This window comes from Cynocephalus volans, chromosome 9 (genome assembly GCF_027409185.1).
Source record: "Cynocephalus volans isolate mCynVol1 chromosome 9, mCynVol1.pri, whole genome shotgun sequence".
Classification (NCBI taxonomy): Eukaryota; Metazoa; Chordata; class Mammalia; order Dermoptera; family Cynocephalidae; genus Cynocephalus; species Cynocephalus volans.
Window position 1 is genome coordinate 63546042 of NC_084468.1, and position 23757 is coordinate 63569798.

The window sequence follows — 23757 nt, forward strand, 5'->3', positions numbered from 1 at the left end:
GAAAGTGGGAGAGAAGTAACTAGGTACCCACCACACACCAGTTTTCTTCATATTTAAAATTATAGGTGTTTTTTATAAAGGGATAACTTAAAACTCCCATTCCCCCAGTGGTCACCTTATGTTCAGTAGGGGAGGAAGGCCCTTCCTTCATGACCATTGGGAAGGGGAGAGAAGAACTCAGAACACTGTGCAGAGGATGGGAAACTGGTGCTGATGGCATTCATTGCAAGAGGTCATAGTATTTTTCCAGTAAAACTTTGAGGATCTATCTTTTTGTCTAGCTAACTTTTTTTTTTTTTTCTTAAAGCTGCTGACTTGTAATGCTGTCCTCTTATGGAGGGGCTGATTTCCTTGTTGCTAAGCATGGGGAATACAGTGTTGAATAAATCAGATATTGCCCTGTCCTCCTGAGCTTACAGTCTAGTAGGAAGGACAGTCATTAAACAATTAGGTATAAATAATTAACTAACTGTAATTGTGCAAAATGCTTTAAAGGAAAAGTAGAGCTTTTTACAAAAACCTTAGTTGTAGGAAGGAATGACTGATTTCTAATTACAATTATATGTGAATGTTCTACTCTTTTATCTACCTTCTGTTATTTTTGTAATGGGATGTTTTTATTGTCTACCTTCTGTTAATATTCTTTACTTAAAACTAAAAAATTCAACCTCCTAGGCACATAACAATATACAAACACAATGCAAATGAGAACTAGTGAAGAAAAAGGGGAGGGAAGGGCTGGAGCAAAAATGGAGCCAAAGATAAGACTTCTACTAAAAATAGACATATCATTAAATCTTCATGGATAAATTCCCGCTGTCAAGCACATTGCTTTATATATACTCGTGCTGAAGACATTCATGTTGAATTTATTTGAGTCTGAACTACACTTGTTATGGTTGGGTCACTAATTTCATCCTGAGAGCTTGTTAGCAGGGAAAAAATGACTAGTTACCCAATGAATTTTCTTTGAGATTAAAAATAAACACATGCTCAGGAAGAATAAAATGTTTTTTCTAATATTAAGACCAAACAGTAATTTCTCCTGAGGGTCCCTATAAACAAAAAACTATATAATGGATTAAGTAATATTTATAACATGCTTTTAAGTTAATAAAATGGCCACGTTTTATAGGGCTATTTCTTTTTTCACTTAAGCACAGATTAAAGCTGCCACGGGCATGCATTGCTCTTACCTCACTAAACATTTCTTCTCATTCTCTGTTTCTGGGTCATTCTTCTGTCCCCAACTTCTAAACCAGTGGCTCTCAATCCTAGCTGCCCACTCTAGAATCATCAGGGGGCTTTTAAAATATGAAGGTACTTCAAAAAGTTCATGGAACAATTTAATTAAAAAATACTGGGCATCTTTCCATGAACTTTGTGAAGAACCCTCAGGTAGCTGCCTGAGCCCAACACAGAACAAAATTAAATCTGAATCTTTAGGTGTTGGATCTGAGCATCAGTATTTTTTAGAAAGTTCAGTAGTGGAATCTAATGTGGTCAGGGTTGAGAATGACTGCTCAAAAATTGAGCCCAAGACTTCTTTCTCCATAGCCATTCTCTTGGTAATCCTTTGCAGCCCCAAAGCTTTAAGTACCATCTGTATCCCTCCTATACTCTAGCCCCATACAACTAATGTCCACTTAACAACTCCACTTAGATGGCCAATGAGCATTTCAAACTTACCATATACAAACTTCCACTCCTAATTTCATTCCCCATAGCCTTCCCCATCTCAGTAAGTGGCATCATCAGTTCACCCAGTTGCTCAGTCCATCCTTGACTACTCTCTTTCATACCCCATGTCTGATCCATTAGAAATCTGTGTAAAATATACCTGTGATATCACCACCTCCACTAATGAGATCCTGGTGCAGAAAACTGTTATCTCTCACTTGGAACACTACAATATTTATGAAATGGTTTCCTGGCATCCCATCTTGTTCCATCTTCCATACGCAGTCTATTTTCTGCATAGTAGGTCTCGATTATCCATAGCTTCTCATAATACCCGGAACAATATAACATCAGAATAAAATCCAAATTCCTTGCCACGATATGCAAGACCATATGTGATCTGACCCTGGGCTACATCTCCTAACTCATTTCCTTCCCATTCTCACCCTCCATCACTGTCTTCTAGGCACATCTGCTTTCTGCCTTCTTCCTCCCTGGAACACATCATATGTCCTCATGACTCAGGTCTCAGGGACTTTGCACCTATTTTTCCCTCTCCGTGGAATGTTCTTTTTTTTTTTTTCTTTTTTAATCAAGCTATTTATATAATTTCTTACCTCCCTTCCATCAGTTTTCTCCTCAAATGTCACCTCTTCAGGTTGCCCCTGACCACCTTTTAAAATTGCATTTAGCTTCTTCAGAGAATTTTTCTGTAGAAAGGTGTATTTTTAGTTTTATTTTATTTATTTATTTTTCTTTCTTTTAATTGAAATGTATTTGTACATATTTATGGAGTACAGAGTTATATTTCAATACTATGCAATTCATAGTGATCAAATCAGGGTAGTTAGCAAATTCATCATCGAAAAATTATCATTTCGTGATAATCACATTTATTATGTGATGAAAACATTTAAGCTCCTCTCTTCTAGCCATTAGAGAATGTACAACAAATTATTGTGGTTATAGATGCCTAGCACTTCTGTATACCACTAGAATTTATTTTTTCTTTCTAATTGTAATTTTGTGTCCATTAATCAACTTCTTAATATACCCCTCCCCCCTCCCCTTTTCAGTCTGTAGTAACTGCAGTTCTACTCTCTGCTTCTAAAAGTTCAACATTTTTTTTTTTAACCTCCCACGTATGAGTAAGAACATGTAGTATTTATCTTTCTGTGCCTGGCTTATTTCACTTAACATAATGTCTTCCAGGCTTATCCATGTTGCCACAAATGACAGAATTTCATTCTTTTCCATGGCCAAGTAGCATTCCTTTGTGTATATATACCACATTTTAAAAATCCATTCATCTGTCAACAGACACCTAGGTTGATTCCATATCTTGGCTATTGTCAATAGTGCTGCAGTAAACATGGGAGTGCCAACAATGTATATAATAGTTCCCCTTTCTTCGCCTCCTTACCAGCATTTGTTATTTTCTGTCTTTTTGATAATAGCGATTCTAACTGTGGTGAGATGATATCTCATTGTGATTTGATTTGCATTTCTCTGATGATTAGTGATTTCGAGAATGTTTTCATATACTTTTTGTCCATTTCTATATCTTCTTTTGAGAAATGTGAATTAAGCTCATTTGCCTGTTTTTTAATTGGATTATTTGGTTTTCTGCTGATGAATTGTTTAAGTTCCTTGTGTATTCTGGATATGAATCCCTGTGGAATGAATAGTTTGCAAATATTTTCTCCAATTCTACCAGTTGCCTCTTCACTCTGTTGTTTTTTTCTTTTGCTGTACAGAAGCTTTTTAGTTTGACATAATCCCATTAGTCTATTATTGCTTTGTTGCCTATGCTGTAGAAGTCTTTTCTGTAAAATTTTTGCCAAGATCAATATCTTGGAGTGTTTCCCCTTTGTTTTCTTCTAGTACTTTTATAGTTTCAGGTCTTACATTTAAGTCTGTAATGCATTTCAAGTTGATTTTGGTACATGGTGAGAGATGGGGTCTAGTTTTATTCTTCTGCATATGGGTATCCAGTTTTCTCAGCACCGTTTATTGGAGAGGCTGTCCTTTCCCCAACGTATGTTCTTGGTGCCTTTGCCAAAGATCAGTTAGTTGTAAATATGTGGATTTATTTCTGTGTTCTCTATTCTGTTCCATTAGTCCATATATCTGTATTTATGCTAGTACCTTGCTGTTTCAGTTACTAGAACTTTTTAGTATACTTTGAAGCCAGGTTGTATAATGCCTCTACCTTTATTGTTTTTGCTCAGGATTTCATTGGCTATTTGGGGACTTTTGTGGTTGCATATGAGTTTTAGGATTTTTTTTTCGATTTCTGTGAAGAATGTCATTGCTATTTTGATAGTGATAGGGATTGCATTGAATTTGTAGATTGCTTTGGTTAGTATGGTCATTTTGACAATATTAATTCTTCCAACCTGTGAACATGGAATGTCTTTCTATTTTTTTGTGTCCTCTTTAATTTCTTTGATCAGTGCTTTGAGGTTTCATTCTAGAGATCTTTCACCTATTTGGTAAAGCTGATTCCTAGGTATTTTATTTTTTTTTGTAGCTATTGGAAATGGGATTGCTTTCTTGATTTCTTTTTCTGCTAGTTTGTTGTTGGTGTATAGATACACTACTGACTTTTATATATTGTTTTGTATCCTGATTTTTACTGAATTCGTTTATCAGTTCTAAGTTTTTTGGTGGAGCCTTTAGATTTTTCTATATATAAGATCATGCCATCTGCAAGCTGGGACAATGTGACTTCCTCTTTTCCAGTTTGGATGCCTTTTATTTTTTTCTCTTGCCTAATTATTCTGGCTAGAACTTCCAATACTGTGTTAAATAGGGGTGGTGAGAGTGGGCATCCTTGTCTTTTTCCTATTCTTAGAGGAAAAGCTTTCTATTTTATCCCATTCAGTACAATGTTAGCTTGGGTTTGTCATATATTGACTTTCTTGTGTTGAGATACTTTCTTTCTATTCCTAATTTGTTGAGAGCAGGGATGTTTTTTGTTAAGTGCTTTTTCTGCATTTGTTAAGGTGATTATATGGTTTTTGTTCTTCATTTTGTTGATGTGATTTATCACATTTATTGATTTGCATTTATTGGACCACCCTTGTATCCCTGGGATAAATCCCACTTGATTATGGTGTACAGTCTTGTTGGTGTGCTGCTGAATTCTGTTTGCTAGTATTTTTTTGAGAATTTTTGCTTCTGTGTTCATCAAAGATATTGGCCTCTAGTTTTCTTTTTTATTTTCTTTTTTCTGTTTGACTGATTTTGATATCAAGGTGATGCTGACCTCATAGAATGAGTTTGGGGGAATACCTTCTGCTTCAATTTTTTCAAATAACTTGAGAAGGATTGGTATTAATTCTTCTTTAAAAATTTGGTAGAATTCAGAAGTGAAGCCATCTGGTCCTGGGCTTTTCTTTGCTGGGATACTGCTGATTACTGATTCAATTTTGTTACTTATTATTGGTCTGTTCAAGTTTTCTATTTCTTCTTAGCTCAGTCTTGGTAGGTCAGAAATTTATCCATTTTCTTTATATTTTCCAGCTTCTAATGATCATTTCTATTTCTGTGGTATCTGTTGTAATGTCTCCCTTTTTCATTTCTGATATTCTTTATATGGGTCTTCTCTCTTTTATTTATTAGTCTATCTAGTGGTTTGTCAATTTTGTTTACCTTCTCAAAAAAAAAACTAACTTTTTGTTTTGTCAATCTTTTCTGTCATTTTTTTGGTCTCTATTTCATTTAGTTCTCTTTTGATCTTTATTACTTCTTTTCATCTACTAATTTTGGGATTGGATTGTTCTTGCTTTTCTTTTTCCTTGACGTGCAATGTTAGGTTGTTTATTTGAAATCTTTCTACTTTTTTCATGTAAGCATTTATTGCAGTAAACTTCCCTCTTAGTACTGCTTTAATTATTTATTTGCTTGCTTGCTTGAAGATGCAATAGCAGCTTATGGAGAGAGATATAAATACATGTTCAAATCCAGAATCTTTAGGCCTCTGTAGAGGCCTAAACAGAATTTGTCCAAAACAGAATTCAGGCTTCTTTTCTCCTTTGGATGCTGTTCTGTTGAGGGCTACCAAGTTTTCCTTTTTGCAATTTTCTTTCAGTGATTTCTGCTTTAAACCAGACCATGATATGAGGTAATGTATTGGAAAGGACACAGTTTTCCCTAATACAGAGAAAGTGACAAAGCAAAACCCAAACGTGAGATTCTAGCTCAGACTGTGTTTGCCATTTTGCTTCACCTGCCAATTCAGGTACAAGCCTAGAAATGTGGAGTTCAAATGTGGAGTTCAAAAATGGAGTTCAACAAAAGTGAACTCCACATTTAGATAATTTTAACAAAAACAACAACAACAAAAGAAACTTAAAAATGAAGCAGACTGTGCTGTTTGTTCTAGTTTTGTTTTTAATAGCAAATATTATTTTCCTCAAATTGGCTTTCTATGTTCATTGAAAACAAATCTTTGCTACAACATATTCCATATAAATTAAAGAGGTAGCAATAGTCTAGAAAACTGCTCAGGTGGCTCCCAGTAGACAATTCTTGATTGGCTGTGGACTTTTATACAATAAAAAATATATCTTGCCCACCAGTTAATTACTGAGTTCTAACAAAACTCTAAGATTCTAGGAGATAGGTTCTGAGTATTTTATTCTCCCTGTGTCTGAGAAACATGATGTAAATCACTGGGCACAAAATAGTTGTTTAAGACTCTGCTTATAAAACAATTTTATCTGAGTCTGTGTGATAGTTAGAAAATTAGGCTCTCACCCAGGCTGTTGTCATATGTATTATAAGGGGATACAACTGAGTATGGGAAGTCATCTGAGAGTTAGAGAGATATGCATCATTCTATGGAGTAGCTGTTGCAACTTATTAGTATTGGTTATCGTAGAGAAAAAGCTGAGGAGAGAGAAAGGATTAGGTACAGTAAGCCAGAGGAAAAACCTTAGATAATTAATGAGGGATCAGAATTGAAATACTCATAGGAATGACAACAATTTTCACAATGTCAAGTAAGATGGGTTAAATAAGAATATAGGTAGCAGGAAAGCTAGGTGTCAGGACCAGGAATAGGTATCAAGGAGCTCACCAGCAAGGGTCAGAGGCAGAAGAGTCTGAGGCATTATTTGAACATGATTGCTTTTAAGCTCCTTAGGTTCACCTCTCTTTTGCTAGAATCATCAGGTCTACCAAATAGCAGCCTTAGAGCCTTTCCATAGTTTGTTATCACTATAGTCATAAACTCTAATCAATGAAGTCTAAATATGACTTTGATATTTTCCATGGATATCACCAGCCAAATTCACTTAGGAGTATCAAATTAACCTGATATTATTGAAGAGGGAGTGGAGTTACCTAAAAGATCTTTTTATGCAGATTGAAATTCATCCCAGTATTTTTTTCTTTTGCCTGAAACTTTTTGGATTGTTAATTATATGTGTGTACAACTTACTGGATTATTATACATATCTCAATTACTTGCTGAAATCATCAGTACTGATGGAATGGAAGGTTTTGGTTTTGGTTTGGTTTTGATTTTGATTTTTGTGGGGATTTGGGGTGCTCTTATTTGGAACTAGAGAGCACTTGAATGGGTTGCTGAGGTGTAAGGGAACCTTTCCAAATACAAGAGGACTGGACTAAGACAGAGATGAGAGGATGCATCATAATTTTGGTGCCTTGAGATGGCTGTAAATATATACTCTACATCTGTTGATAGTGTGTGAAAGAAAGAGAAAAATTAAGGGAGACTCATAGACTTTTACCCTAAGTAATTGGGCAGAAGGTGCTACATTAACTAAAATGAGAAAGAAATCAGGTACTACTAATTACCTCTCATTGTTCTTACTTTTTGAAGTTTTCCTGGTTATTTTATTTTTTTGCATATTAACTTTAGTGTCAAATTATATGATTCCAAAAAAAAAGAAAAGGAAGTGCTATTTTCATAACTGGAGTTGTATTACATTTGTAATGAACATAGGGAGAATTGTCATCTTTATGGTATTGAATCTTTCTATCCAAGAATATAGTTTATCTTTTTAGTTCCTGTCTTATTTATGTCTTTTAGTGTTATTCTTGAGATTTTCTTTTACCACATACAGTTTGCTTGTTTCTTGTTAAGCTTATTTCTAAGTATTGTATCTTTTGTACTGCTATTATAATAGAGATTTTTCTAGTAATATATCTTTTAACATGTTGTTATATATGAAAGCTGTTTACTTCCATATATTCATTTTTTTGCCTAATTTATTGAATTCTCTGAATGTTCCTAATAGTATTCCAGTTTTCACTTATTTGTCAAATACATTTTAACTTTTATTTTTATTAATCTTTTATAATTTTTTGTTTATTTTATTGTTCTTTATCTAAGTTAAATGGTTGATTCTTTTTTCTTTCTAATTTCTATTTTATTGGTATAATTAGGTTTATGAATTTTTCTCTAAAAATTGCTTTATATTTATTTTATAGATCGAATATGAAGTGCTTTCATTGTAAATATTTCTAGACATTATGCAATGTTGTTTTGTGTTTTCTTTTGACATAAGAATTGTTCAAAGTAGGATATTTTTTTAACTTACAATAGAAGGGCCTTTTTAGTTCTGGTTTTGTCAATAATTATAAGCTCATTGAGTTGTGATCAAAGAAAATTCTTTATCATTTATCTAGTTATTTACTTTTTTGTAATAATTAAAACTTTCTTTGTAGCCAAAATTATACCATTATTAAAAAATGTTCATGTGTTTGGGTGCATAAAAAGAAAATATATTATCTATTTGCAGAGTTTGCTATATTATATATGTACACTAATGTACACTATTTACATTTTTTTATCCTTGATCTGTTATGAATTGAGAAAGGTAAATTAAACTTAGCAAATACAGTGTGTTTCTGTTTATATATGTATCTTCTGTAATTTCTGCTTTATGAATTCTATTTCTCTTTTTGTTACTTAAATATTTATTTCATATCTTCATATGAATCACCGCTTTGTTTTATAATGTGTACCTTTTTGTCCTATTTAATGTGAATTTCTCCTTGTTTTACAATAAAAAGCATCATCCTTTTTTGTAATTTTTCTGCTATATGTTTGCTCATATTTTGTTTTCAACATTTCTGAATTCTGAATACCTTTGTTTTATGTTGTCTTTATATTGTATAGAATTAGTATAGTATAAAATTACATTTTGCTTTGTGTCAGTTTGAAAATATTGTTCTTTTAAATAGATGACTTAGGAATATTTATATTTATTTTTATGATAAATATATATGGTTGGCAAAAGGCAAAGAAATGCATGATAATAAGGACAACTTAACTATGAATGGCATGCTGAGACTGTTACAAAACAGACGGACTTCAACAGAGAAGCAGTCGGCACTCAGAGGGTTGGAGAGTCAGGTATTTATTATGCTGGTGGGACCAGACAAGCTAATTCTCGAAAATCTGGACCCCAAGCTCAAGTCTTACAAAGCTTTTATAGATGACACATTTACAAGGCTAACATAGCAGTAAGTTTCATTTCTTGGAATTCATGTGGTCTAGGCAGATAAGCAAGCAGCTCGGTTACAGAAGCCAAAAATGCAAGTAGTGATTAGAGACCAGTGTAACAAGCAAATATTGTTTCAAAGACAAAATATTACTTCAAGGACAAAACAGGCTTATGAGAAAATTATTTTTGTATTTTTCCAACAAGACCAGGAACCCAGAATGGTAGTAACTGAGTGTGGTTCTAATGCCCTTCATTTTGGTCACACTCTCACCTCGGTAAGAGCCTGACCAAAAGGGAGTAATTGTTAAATAAAAATTATAGGAGGCCATTGTTTTGAACTAAATTTCTACACTAAGTCCCAAAAGACCAGACTAAAAATCTAAATGAAGTCACCCCTGCTAAATTCCATGTCACTGAAGCTGTGGTTTGACCTTATGAGAAGTCAAGAAAAAGATAACAGGTAATTTCTTGAACAGGCTAGTTTAAATCTTCAGTAGGTATGATAATGAAGTACCCCTTGCTTTAATCCTTATGCAAAAGAGATAGCCTAAGGTAACCTGTTGTTATTTTCCTATTATTCTGTCTTCCTGTCACCACCTTTCAAGGAAATTAACTTTGAAATGACCAATTTGCTTTTTGTTCATTGTAACCACTTTCTTTAGCCTTTTTCTGTCTATAAAACCAACTTCTGTGCTTGGCTAATTGAAACACTTATTCTAGTTTATGGAACAACATGTTGTCCAATTCTAGAATCACAATAAAGCCAATTGAGATTTTTAAGGGAAGAAAATATATATGTATACACACACACACACGCACACACACACACACACATGATAGTTCTGACCATACATATATTCAGAACTATCATATTATTTTCTTTAATGTTTTTTTTTATGGTTTTAATTTGTACATTTTTGTGTGTGTGTATGCTTTTTCTGATTTGGTTATCTTAATAATTACAACATTATAAGAGAGTACTTCAAAGAACTCATGGAAAATAGAATTGAAAGATAATATGAACCTTTCTATGAACTTTTTTGAAGTACCCTCATATAGTACTCTTAATTCCTTATTTCTTTGTATGGTATCTATTGATATTCTAATAAAAGAAATGGTAGAATATTTCCATTTCCTCTCCAATTCCATTTCTTTTGTCTCCTACCTGATATTTGCCAATAAAAATGATCTTCTATAGTGTTTATGCTTTTAAATATTCTTATACTTCTATTACTTGGTTGGTCAGCTTTAAATAATATTTGTTGATTTCCTTTATTATATATTAGTCAATCAGAAAACTTTCTCATCTTTACCCTTCCCATTCTAATTTTTTTAGTTGCGTTATTTCTACATAGTCAAAGCAAATAGCATTTACATTTGTCTGAGTCTTAGTCTGTTTTATGCTGCCATAACAGAATACCACAGACTGGGTAATTTAGCAAGAAGAGAAATTTATTTCCTCACAGTACTGGAGGCTGAGAAGTCTAAGGTCAAGGTGCTGACATCTCATGATGCCCTTCTCGCTGCATTATCCCATGGTTGAAGGGAGAGGAGCAAGAGAGTATGAGAGCAAGAGAGTACGAGAGCAAGACTGAATGGGGCCAAACTTGTCCTTTTATAAGGAACCCACTTCCATCATAACAGCATTAATTCATTCATGATGGCAGAGTCCTCACCTCTTATTATTGTTACAAAGGCAATTAAATTTCAACATCAGTTTGGGAGGACACAGACATTCAAAACATAGCATACTGTCACCCCAATCCTCACACTTTTTTTGTCTTAGTTCTGTAATTAAATATATTTAAAATTCCCCAACAGTTCTTTTGCCAGTTTTCTGAGACATATTTTGATTAAGGTGCATCTTTTAGCATGTTCCTCAGGAAAGACCGGTGGGAACAATATTCTCTGAGTTCTTGCATTTTCAGAATTGTTTCCAACTTTTAATCTTGGAGGTAGATTTGACTGTAATAAAATCCTTGACTCCCACTTTCTTTATATGAGTCCCTTGTAGGCATTGTTCTGTTATTTTCTAGAATTAAATGTAGAAATCTGAATTTTTGACTGGTTGCTCATAGGATTCATTTTTTTAAATATTTAAAACCCAGGAACTTTACTAAAAAAAGTCTCAGTTTTGACTATTATGGGTCAATTTGTATGTATTCAAGTCTTTTACCTCCAGTTTTTATAATCTTAAGTTCTGATTTTTAAAAATTTTGGCATAATGTTTGATGATAATGTTTAACTTTTCTATGACAACATTTTTTACTGAGTTTATGGGTATATTGGTAAATTCTTTAATTTTCTTTCATTTTTCTTGTTTTTTCTTGGTTCTGGCACTTTTTAAATATATCCTTTTATTTACTTTTTAAAAACTTGAATATAATAAAATTTACTTTTTGGTGTACAGTTTCACAGAGCCAGACTGCTTCCTATTGAAATGGCTCCAATATGTGAGTCTTTGTGTTACCAGCTACTCTGAACTATACAGGGTCCAGGAAGGCTCTTCTGCCTTTATTTCTATTCTCTCTGCTGTAATTAAGAAAGATGTAGTTTTTTACAATCTGGGGTAAACCTTCACCTTCAGGAGGTACATTTTGCTGTCATTTTCAGGTATCTGCCATTCCTGACCATCTTGTCATTCTTTGTACTTTGCTGCCTTTCTCCCTGCATGGTACCTGCTAACTACTGCTTTTGGTAACTCTTACATGTTTTTGCAGCCTGCGGAAAATATGTTCTCTAGTTTTTCTAAAACGGAGATGTGCAGTTGTTCTTGCTAACTGTGTAGCATTTGCACATCATCCAGGAGAAAAGAAGAGATCGTCTCACACAGCCACATTCTTATAGGACTGTTCCTCCTCCCCTCCTTCCCCTCCGTCCTCTTCGTTGGCTCACACTTTAAGCATTTCAATCCCTCAGGCTGCTTACCTCTTTATTCATCCCTCACTCTACTATAAAGTTTTCATATGAAAACTCCCTATTATATTGTAGACCTCTTCACCATTTCCTAAAAACATAATTTCAAAGTTGGTTTGTTTTTTCCTGATATTCATTTAGCTCAGAATGCCCTTTTCTTCTTTCCTCCATTAGTATACTCCTGTTCCTGCTTTAAAACCTAAAAACTATCTTGCCTCCTTTAGGAACTCTTCCTAGACACCTTCTCAAGGCAGAATTAATCTCTCACCTATTTTGTCCCATTTTTAGTGCACATATCTTGTCATTTTCAGTATCTGTTTATCTGTCATTAACAAGCCAATGAGTGTCCCCTACACCAACATATTAACCAGTCAATACAGAATTTTTCAAATCCTGAGTTTCCAGGACCCTCCTTACGGCTCTCCTGTGATGATCAGCACTTACCCTTATTTGGCCTCATTTAATTTTCCATTCATTTAGTTGGAGAATACAATATTTCTATTTATTTAGATTTCCTTATCTAGCTTTTTCTCTCAAAGTGATTTAATCATGTCAGGGCACCTTTTGTACTCAGGATAGATGAAACTCCTCTAGATTTAGAGCATTGTTAAAATTTGAAAAAGCTCAGTAATCATTAATGGAAGTTCTTCTGCATTCCAGGTGATGCAACTGTGACAATAGTGCACAGATATACCCCCAAAGAACAATTGAAGACCCATACTCAGCTGGCAGATATTATCATAGTAGCTACAGGTAAGTCCTTAGTGACTGTTATTTGGTGGAATGTCAGAGCAGAGTAAATCCTGCCCTAATTGCTGTCATGTTTGAAAGAACGAATTCTTGGGACTGTTGGGTATATGTATGACTAACTTCTGTAGACTGGATTCTGTCTCTTGACAGTCATCATATTAGTCCATCACGCCTATGTGAGCATTTGTTCCTTCATTATGGAAAACCCAAACAGCCTTTGGGATAACAAAATAAGCACAAGAACAGTTGTGCACTTTGTCAATTGCTTTGACAAACATGATTGAGCAGCATTTACAGAAAAAGATCAGTGTGGGTCAATAATGTATTGTGGCTGTGGCAAAAAAATTTTAAAATGTACTTTTTTTTTTGAAACATATAAAATATATTTTATTTTATTTTATTTTTAATTTTTTTATTTTCATTTTTTAAAAAAATTTTATTTTGTCAATATACAACGTGGCTGATTATTGTGGCCCATTATGGAAACGTCCCTCCCTCCTCCCTCCCCCCTCCCACCCAACAATGTCCCCTCTGTTTGCTTGTCATGTCAACTTCAAGGAATTCTAATTGTTGTGTCTTCTCCCCCCCGCCCCCGGTTTTTTTGTGTGTGAGTGTGTGTGAATTTATTTATTTATTTTTAGCTCCCACCAATAAGTGAGAACATGTGGTATTTCTCTTTCTGTGCCTGACTCGTTTCACTTAATATAATTCTCTCTAGGTCCATCCATGTTGTTGCAAATGGCAGTATTTCATTCTTTTTTATAGCTGAGTAGTATTCCATTGTGTAGATATACCACATTTTCCGTATCCACTCATCCGATGATGGACATTTGGGCTGGTTCTTTTAAAAATGTACTTTTAAGTTGCATTAATGAAAATAGAATGTCCAGGTAAGGGGAAGAGATAGACAACCATTATGCTGCATTGGCCACAACCAGGCTGAAGAATTATGCTCTAGAGTCTAGACTTTAAAGGGAAAATTGGAGGACTAGACCATATCCAAAGGAAATCATCTAGGATGATAACATTTCCACAAAAGATACAAATGAAGTTTGGTCTGATAAACTGAGGGTAATTGTTCTGGAAGAAAGAAAGCATGACTTAAAGAAGATACAATTATTTTTGTTTTGTTTTGTTTTTTATCATAAGGAAAAAACCCCAACAAAACCCAAACCTTTATAATAATAAGATGCATCAAAGTTACCATTTCTTGAGATAGCAAGTCCCTATCATTGCACTGATTAGGAAGACAGTTAAAAACTGTCTTTAATTTTAATTTAAAATTGGAGAAATTACTTTCCAATTTTTATTAACTCTTGCTCTATTTTGAATGACGAAAAAATCTCATTCCGTCTTAACCTTATTAAAATATTTTAATAATATTTTAATAATTAAAATATCATTGCTAAAAACACATACAAACAATGGTAATTATTTTGAACATATGCTGTCTGGAGGAGGTATTATTTTCCTTCTGTACTCCCAACCATTTAGGACCATTGTAGAGAATGACCATGTACTGAGTACAGGGTTGAGCTCTGTATTAGTCCATTTTGTGTTGCTATAACAGAATACCTGTGACTGGATAATTTATAAAGAACAGAGGTATATTTGGCTTATGATTCTGGGACACCTGCATCTGGTGCGAGCCTCAGGCTTCTTCTACTCGTGGTGGAAAACGGCAGCCAACGGCAGGTACAATCAGATCACATGGGAAGAGGAAACAGAGAGAGATAGAGAGAGAACCAGGGTCTTTTAAACAGCCAGCTCTCGTGGGAACTGATAGAGTGAGAACTCACTCATTACTTCCCTGACCTAGGGAGAGCACTAATCAATTCATGAGGAATCCACCCCCGTGACTCAAACTGTCACACTGGGGATCAGATTTCCATGAGTTGTGGGAGAGTAGTACAGGCTCATTGAGATTAATGTTTCCTCCGGTTCTGAGATTCTGTTATTCTATATTTTAATGTATGAAAGGAAGCTTTATGAAATATAATGTGTGTGTATATATATGTACAAATATTTATTATAAAAGCAATATTAAATTGATCTAAATGTTTTTGTTTTGTTCTATAGGGTAATTTAAGAAGAAAAATATTTTAGAATGTAGAAGGTACTGAGTATAGAGGGGGCTATCGAATGAATAATTCACTTACAGATATTTGAGAGTTTATTGTATTATTCTCATTTTAATGAAACATGAATACTTTCAAATAGCAACGGGAGTATTAAATTCATTTATTCATTCAATAAACATTTAACTCTTACTATGCAGCAGAAGCTGTTTTAAATTGGAGGAATGCAGCAGTGAATACAAGTGACAAAATCCCAGCCCTTGTAGAGCTTGTATTTTAGTGGGAGAGAGAGCAAATAAACAATGCAATATAATGTCAGGTAATAATACGTGCCGTAATGAAGTTGGGCGAAGGAATAGAGTGTGCATGGGGTAGTGTTTTAGACATATTGATCAGTGAAGATCTTTCTTGTGAAAGGACAAGGACTGTTTTGACTAGAGTCCTTGTCTTGGCCATTCTTCATTTGCCCACCAGATCCAATCTCTGCCCTGCCCTGCCCTGCTGTGGCCCAGGGAGGCTGACTAATAAGGACAGCCTCGCCTGTGTTTCTCTGCTGCCGGCACCAATTGGAGATCCAAGAGAGAAGGAGAGAAAGATCAGCTCAGTGTATTTCTCCTCTTCTCTTTTCTGCTCCTACCCTTTTCTACTTCCTCCTATGCATGGCTTTCGCTGGGCAGTCTCTCCCCTACAGCTCTGGCTCTCACTGGCCTGCAATAGCACTGTTCCCTACCCCTGCCACTTCTGGTCTCTTAATTCCGAACATACCTCTGTAAAAGTTCCTTCATGAATTTCTCTTCATATGAAGGTCTGAGGTGGGTTCTGTTTCCTGCGGGGACACTAACTGAAGCTGATTTGTATGAAATAAAGAAACAGATCAAGTAAGCATGTGGGAGGGAGAGCGTTCCAAGTAGAGGGAACAGCAAATAAAAAGTCCTTAAGGAGGAGCACACTTGGCTTGTTCCAGAATGTAGATATTTGAGGGTTTATTATATTATTCTAATTTTAGTTAAACATTAGTACGTCACAAGGATACTGGTAGGAAAAGCTTTTGGGAAGGCGGCTACGGTTAGCTTACGTACGACCTTGTAGGCCATGGTGAGGACTTTGATATAAGCCAAGAATGGCTGGGAGCAAGAGATTGACATGGCCTGACTTATGTTTTTAAAGGATCCCTCAGGCTGTGTCAGGGAGAATTGACTCCAGAGGGGCAAGAGTAGAAATAGAAAAGTTATTGCAGTTCTGTTTGATGGACCTAGGTATTTCTCTAGTTTGTTATATATTCAAACACGTAAAATGATTCTACCCTTTATTTTTGCTTTTACTCTTACCACATAGTATTTCTGTGTTGTGGATAATTGTTACAGTTCTTGTTTTATCCAAGGCTTGATGAGAGCCTTTTTCATTTTACTTATCAATTAGATGTTATTGGTAATTTCTGGACTTTAAACTTGAATTGATGAGTACTTACAAACCTGTGAGGGCAGAGTAAATATTACAGAAGAAATTAAGTTTTATGAAAAGAATAATGATAGTTTAATTTCAACCAAATTTAATTCAATTTCTTATTTTTATATAGGCCCTTTTCTGGAACTCAGAATATATCTGTGATAACTCCAGGAGTAGTAATTTGCTCCTCATAGAGTAAAAAAAAAAAGTTTCTTTTTAGAAACACTTGTATTCACACACAAGATTCAAAATTTGCTGAGTAGAGAGGAATTTGAGTGGTCATCATTGTCCATCTTTAACTTTAGATGTAATGAAATTTACATTATCTTTAAAAGGTGTTATTTGACCCTAAGTTCAGCTGTCCTTATTTCTCAATTATCCATTATAATATTGAATGAATATTTTCTTCTGGTGGAGCAAAATCTCTCAGCATGCATTCATGCTCATGTTTTTGTTTTTGTTTTTGTTTTTTCTTTTTATTATAATTACAAACATCAAATGGGTGCTCACAATCCTCTTGGAAGTATCAATGATATTTTCTTGCGACTAAATCAAGCCTATGTCACAAGTCATGTCAACACTGTCATCCTTGAGTTAGATTCCTTTGTATAGGCCTAAATGAGCATTGAGTACAAGGTGTTAAAAAAGAAGACAGGAAAAGAAAAAGAAAGAAAAAGGAAAAATAAAGGAGGGGAAGGTAAAGAAAGAATCAAGCCCATACAAAATGAACAGAGTAGGAGCCAGGAGACACTACAGCTCCTCTTACCACCAGAGGGCGCCAGTCAGTCAATAGGGGAGCAGCTATTTTAGCAACAGCCAAGTTGGGCACACACTGTTCTAATACTGGCCAAGACATTTTGAGCAGACAGTAGGCTTTGTGTTCAAATTGTGATGCCTTTCACTAGATACAAAGGTAAGCCAAATGCTGGAAGACAGTCCTGTACATAGCGCTGCAATCATCCTGAAGAAATCAATATTTGGTTAATGGAAAATTTGGGGTAAGAAAATTCAGAATTTATGAGAAATAAAGTAAAGATTGCCACATTAATAATCTCCTGGAGAATTTAAGGATGAAACGTGTAGATATTGGTAAATAACAATAATAAGAGTGAAATTATAGCAAAAACATGACATAAAAAAAAATCCATGCAATCAGACAATAGGAGTAAAGTATTGCCGAAATGACCACATCATGCATTATGTGTGGGAAATAAACAAATGCAATTAGCAGTGGGTATTAAAGAAGGAGATAGTGATCTAATGGCAGAGGTAGTTGGAACAGAGAGGGCTGGATGACTGCCATAACTAGAATGTCAGCATATATGGAAGCAATCTCATCTAGGAGAAGTCAGAAAGAGTAGAAGGAGGGGTAGTGCGTGATGTGTCAAAGACTGATAATGCCTGAGAGATGAAAGCGAAGAATATGGTGATGAAATCTTGAAACGGGCTTGCAGAAAAATAAAGTAAAAGAGGAAATTATGTGAAGATCCTGAGGCATGAATAATATTGGGTTATGTTAATATTAATCTCCAATTTCTCATAGTACTAATCTTATAGCTGTGTGTAACTATGTATCACTTACCTTTTAAACTTCTCCCCTCAAAATTAAGATTTAGACTAAGTTATAAGCTCAGATATGAAAATCAGACCTGTCAACTTTGCGATTAGAAGGGACTTCAAGTCCCTACTCAAAGCTGCCTCTCTGAGTGCACAGATAGAATTAATCAGTTTCTAGGGCACTTTAATGTGTCAAGGCTGTAATACTTAATACCCGTTTATAGTTGTCTGTCATATTCTATAGCAGGGACATGCCTGGTGTGTGTGTGTGTGTGTGTGTGTGTGTGTGTGTGTGTGTGTTTTAGCTTGGTAGATAAGTGCTTAGAATAATATCTGACATGTGATGGGTGCCCAATAAACGTTTGTTGCATTGATTTTGAGATTATAACTGGAACAAGGACTTCTTCAAATTGATACAAATTTAACTGATATGTTTATAGAATATAATTTTTAAAATATAGAATCATTATTCTAATTATTGGTTGACTTACATAGTATAGCATTATTTTGGGGAACTGCTAAATATTCCTAGTATGTTGTTGTAAAGTAGTTGATAAAGCCATAAAAAGTGAAATATTTCATAAGAGAGTATTTCCTATCATTAAGTGGATGGATGGACTGATTTGAGTATAAATGTTAAGACTAAGAAATTATAAGAAGGATGAAGAAAGAGTAAAAAGACTATTGTAGACATCCAAAGCACAGTAAGAGTGTTAAAACAGTTCAATGGAAAAGAGTAGTTTAGGGGAGGGCTAAATTGTCGTTGTACAAGGCTAGTGATAAAGAAGGCAAAGCTAGCCAGAACAGGGCATCAGTTCTAATATTGTGTAAGAAAATTCTTGGACTCTCTCATATCTCAAACTGGGGGACAACCTGACTTTGTAAAAGTTCTAGGAATCTTTATTATCTGGGTAGGACAGGTGAGTTTTTTTACAGACATTGTCCAGAGAACCTTCCACCTATCTGAGTTAACTCTGTGGAACTAACTTCATTCAGGAGATGATCTGCTGAGTCAATGCCACTTGCATGTTAACCTCTGGATACAGTGTCACAGTATTTTTGTCTACTGAGCATTTTGTCTACTGAGCCATCCCCTTCAGCACGATGAATGAACCTTCACAGTTGTAACTCCAGCGTGTCTATTGCAACACTCTTAATGACAGACACTATAATATAAAACAGGGTAAATGGGCGATTCAGTAGAGTAATATGGAATATTCATACTTACTAGTCATAAAATATGAAGTGACCAACTAATTTCCTTTCACCACTTCTCCTGTTATATTATCAAGTCTTAGATACATTCCCATCAGACATCATCCTAGGTTCTCAATAGAGTTTTCCCTCTGGTGGATCTCCTCCCCCTTGGAGCAGGGTTAGTAATTTTCAGGTTGCCAGGACACGGAAAAGTTCCAAGAGGTGGGGCATAGAAGTAGTCTGCTCCACCGTCCACCGCTTTTGCAACCTGGGAGTGGAACTTGCTCGCTTACAGCCCTGTGTGCTTCCTGAGTGGGTGCCAGCACATTTCATGGCTTCACTTATACTATCATTCTTCCCATATCCTATTTCTCACTGTGCAGCTTGTCCCCTTTAGCTAACCTCTGCTTCTCCTCTGACAGTTCCTCCTTCCTAACATTGTCATGCATCTCCATTTTGTCAGTCCTTTTTAATGGTATAAAGTAGTATAAATGCATAGGCCTTGCTAATGTGAGAATTCCAGGATTTTAATCCCAACTCTGCCACTTGCTGATTATGTAACCTTGGTGAAGTCATTCTATCTCTTTGAGCCCCAGTCTCTCCATTGATATGGTGTGAAGAAGAGTGAAAACCTTTCACATAGTATAGTTAAGCCAGTCAGTTATGTAAAGAGCATACACAGTGCCTAGCATATTGTAAATACTCAATAACTGTTATGTGCTAATATGTTATATGCTAGTCCTTCTTAGGCTCTCATATCTCAGTATTTAAACAATAATTTAAAACTAATGTATCAGTTGATTATTAAGTTACAACTTCACATACTAAAGGAGTATACTTAGTTACTTTTGTTATTAACATAGTGTCACAGTTGACTGGTCATATTAAAAATAAGTAAATTAGTCTAAGAAGTGACTTACACCTAAGAGACCAATTTTATAAAACTTCATTTTTACTTAAGATTTGTAGCTTCTCCGGATGACATCAACCTTTGTTCATAGCTGTTCGTTTTATGGTTTCCTGGATGAATCCCGTATTGCTTCTCCTTTTTGTTGGAACAACCTGACTTTATGATGGGAAAGGGAAGGTTGAAGCACTTCAGTGAAGGTTTGTTTGGTTTTTTTTTTTTCTCTCCGACCTTTATTCTCTCTCTCTCTCTCTCTCTCTCTCTCTCTCTCTCTCTCTCTCTCTCTCTTCCTCCTCTTTCCACCCCAGCTCATTCCAGGCTCCTCTGTCCATCCCAGAGCCTACGTTACCAAGTAGGAAAGCCTCCCTGATGCACAACAAGCTTTGACAGTGTATGAGAGAGTAGCTTGGCTGTTGATTTTTTTCCTGGTGTTAGTAATACATCCTTACTGCCAACACCCAGAAAACATGGACAATAGAGAGGGAGGGAAAGAATCCATAATCCCAGACAAAGTGAACCAGGGTTAACGATTTGATGTTTGGCCTTGTACTATTTCATATTTATGTGTAAACCAAATATTTAAACAATTCCTTCACCCTGTACTACTATTTGTATTTTGTAGCTCTACTCTGTGTCCATGTGTCTTCATAAAATGCATTCTTATAAAACATGATTTCAAATGACTCCATAGTATTCTATGCTATAGATATAATTTATTTATTCAATTCTTGATTGTTAGACATTTAGATGGTCCCTAGTTTTTGTTTTTGTTTTTGTTTTTTCACAATTAGTGAAACAACTGTGAACATCTGTGTAAACACCTAAGATTATTTGGCCAAGGGACCTATAATATTTATCATATTGGTTTTAAGTTCTTTAGTGGTTACTTATATTCTCAAAAACAAAATTAACATTTAAATCTTGTTTATAACAAAGGCTACATATGTGTATATAATATTTAGACATATTTCATGCATGCCTTACACCTATGTTATTAAGTAGCTTTAACATATACAAAGGAGATACATATGTATCAGCTTTAACCCATTCTGTAGGCCTGTTATCATTACAAATCAGTACACTGGTAAGCTTTAAGGATACATAAGAGAAGATGGTAGTCTGTGGTATAAGGGGAAAAGGACTTGAACATGAGGCAGGGTGTTGTAGTGGAAGAAGTGTGGTCTTTAAAGCAAGGAGGATTTGGTTTCAAATTTGTTTATAACTTTAAAAATTGCAACTAACTCTCTGGGTTTCATTTTCAACTCTTGTAAAGTGGACGTGATAATATTAGTGTTCTAGGCTGCTATAAGAATTAAATGCCTAGCACATAATGGCTACGAAATGAATGTAGTTTCCCTTCCCTTCAGTCTGCTATTATGTTGTGACTTTATGACTAAAATTACGTTATGCTTTAAATGAAAATATATGAAATTTTATCATCTAGCACCAAAAGATTTCTTATTTAAGTTGCTTATACTTTGGTGGTATAGACTGTAAAAAAAAAAAAAAAAACTATTACATTTTTCCTTGACCCATGTTAGCCTGAAATAAGCAAAAACATTCCCCCAAAATTGTGCACTTAAGAACCATCCCAAGGCTTTATTTCTTTTTCTTCATTTTCCTGAGACCCTTGTATTTTTTTCTCAACTTGTTCTAATTTCAGGAACTTTTAAAAAGAGCGTTATAATCTTATCTCCAAGTGTTTTCACTCTATGTTGTAAGTACATGGTAAGCAGAGGTTGATTTTTTTCTTTGGAGTTTCTTCTCTCTTATACATACATACACTAAAACAAGCATGAATAGCAATATCCAAAAGAAATTCTTTGGTAAAGAACCATTAGATCACAGTCTTTCTTTATTATGGAGAAATACAGAACTTAGAAATGTGTTTTAAATTGTTAAGTCAAATGTCATTTAAACTTAATTTTACTTTGTTACTTATGTATATCACTGGGCAGGGAGCAAGGAGGTCCCTTTCAAAAGTGTCTCTTGCTGTTGGCACTATCACTTTGTTATATTTTTATGGCCAGGTCTTTAAAAGGTTTATGTTATGAAATATTTAAAATATGCACAAAAGAAAGCAAAAGGAAACCTATATAAACCTATATAATGTAACCTATATAATAACCACCCTGATTTGTCAGATGTGAATATTGCTATGCATATTTTCAATCTCTCCACATTATACATTTCTGCAACTAGCTTTGTTCTGATTAACATTATGACTTAGAAATTCACCTATGATAAGACATGTAGCACTACTTGTGTGATAATTGACTGAGTTTCCATTTTCTGTTGATGGACAAGTATGTTATTTCCAATTTATTGCTATTATAAAGAGTGCTGCAGTGTGTAAGTACGTACATGTTTCCATAGGCTCATTCACTCATTCAACAGATTAATTTTGCCACTACTACACATTAAGCGCTATATCAGGTGCTGCAAAAATGAAGATACATAAAATATACTTTCAGCTCTTGAGAAACCCAGAGACTAGCAGAGGATAAAGATGTATGAACAAATTAGTATAATACAGTTTGCTAGTGTGATATTTTATATGTATTTGTATATGTCTATGTATGTGCCTAGATATGTATATGTCTGTCTATCTGTCTGGAAAAAGGAAGAGAGAGAGAAATAGACAGAGAGAGCATCACCAGAGAGGGAGTGATAGCTGTGTTCCACTGACTGTGAAGATTAAATGATTGAGCTGGGTTCTGTCTCACAGAATGAATGGGAATTCATTAGGCAGAGTAAAAGGGAAGGAGACATCTGGCAGCTTAGGGCTTTAAATGCTATGCATATATCAAAGTAAATGTTAACTCTTTCAAAATGACAGGTGCCTGTCTGTGAGTGGTGAAAGAAGAAGCTGAGCATTTAGGAAGGGGACAGACAGCATAATAAATTAAGAGATTTGGATTTTGTCATGTAGTTTACAGGTAACCTAGCTGTGAGCACTGCAATATCATATTTAAATTTTAGAAAGGTTGCTCTGATAGCCTCTGGGCAGAGATGAGACTGGAAGAAACACTGATATGGTTCTAAACTAATACAAGAGTAGGTGACAGTGAGAAGGAGAGATAAGAAGTAGACTAGAAAGACTTTTTGGCTTTGGAGACTAGAAATGTGGTGTTACCATTAACAAGGAAGGCCATATAGAAAGGAAGCAATGGCTCCATAGCTCAGGGGTTAGAGCACTGGTCTTGTAGAAAGGAAGCAAGGTTTGGGAGAAGTAAAAATGAATGGGTGGGAGAAGGAGATGAATTCAATTTGAACTTGTAGAGTTTGAGACACTTTTGGTATACTCAGGTGGAAAAGTCCAGTAGAGGGTAGAGATATGTGGATTTGGGTTTGGGAGAGGGCTGTAATTTAGAGTAACAGGTTTGGAAGTTATTAGTATCAGTGATAGTAGACACGGAGCATGGATAAAACCATCTAGAATAAGTGTATTTATATTGTGTGGATTGAACAGTCCTATTCTGGCAGGTTTGAAGCATGTTGGTTGATATGGTAAGTTCTGTAACATTGCCTTCTTGCCTCTGTATAACCAATGCCAATGAAAGAGGGCCTGCCTATTCTTGCTTCAGCATTTACTTTGGTTGTGTAAGAAAAAAAATGCTATTTTTCTGAAGCTTTGTTGTTTCATACCTGTTGTTCACTCTTAACTCCAACCTTTTTCATCTTTGAAAGTACTGTTTAAGTAACATGACAAAATGTCTTTGATAAACTAAAATATACCACG

At 34.9% G+C, this 23757-nt stretch overlaps 1 protein-coding gene across 3 annotated transcripts in view; it reads left to right on the forward strand.

The window, feature by feature from the left end:
- The window catches only part of MTHFD2L (methylenetetrahydrofolate dehydrogenase (NADP+ dependent) 2 like), a 132399-nt gene that overhangs the window by 48857 nt on the left and 59785 nt on the right, over positions 1–23757 (forward strand). For 2 of the 3 annotated variants that reach the window (XM_063108208.1, XM_063108209.1), the window contains one exon: positions 12741–12833. In XM_063108208.1, the coding sequence (XP_062964278.1) occupies positions 12741–12833 (93 nt within the window). Of the gene's footprint in view, positions 1–12740; positions 12834–15382; positions 15468–23757 lie in introns of those variants that run through there. The other variant, XM_063108210.1, reaches the window with a different exon arrangement.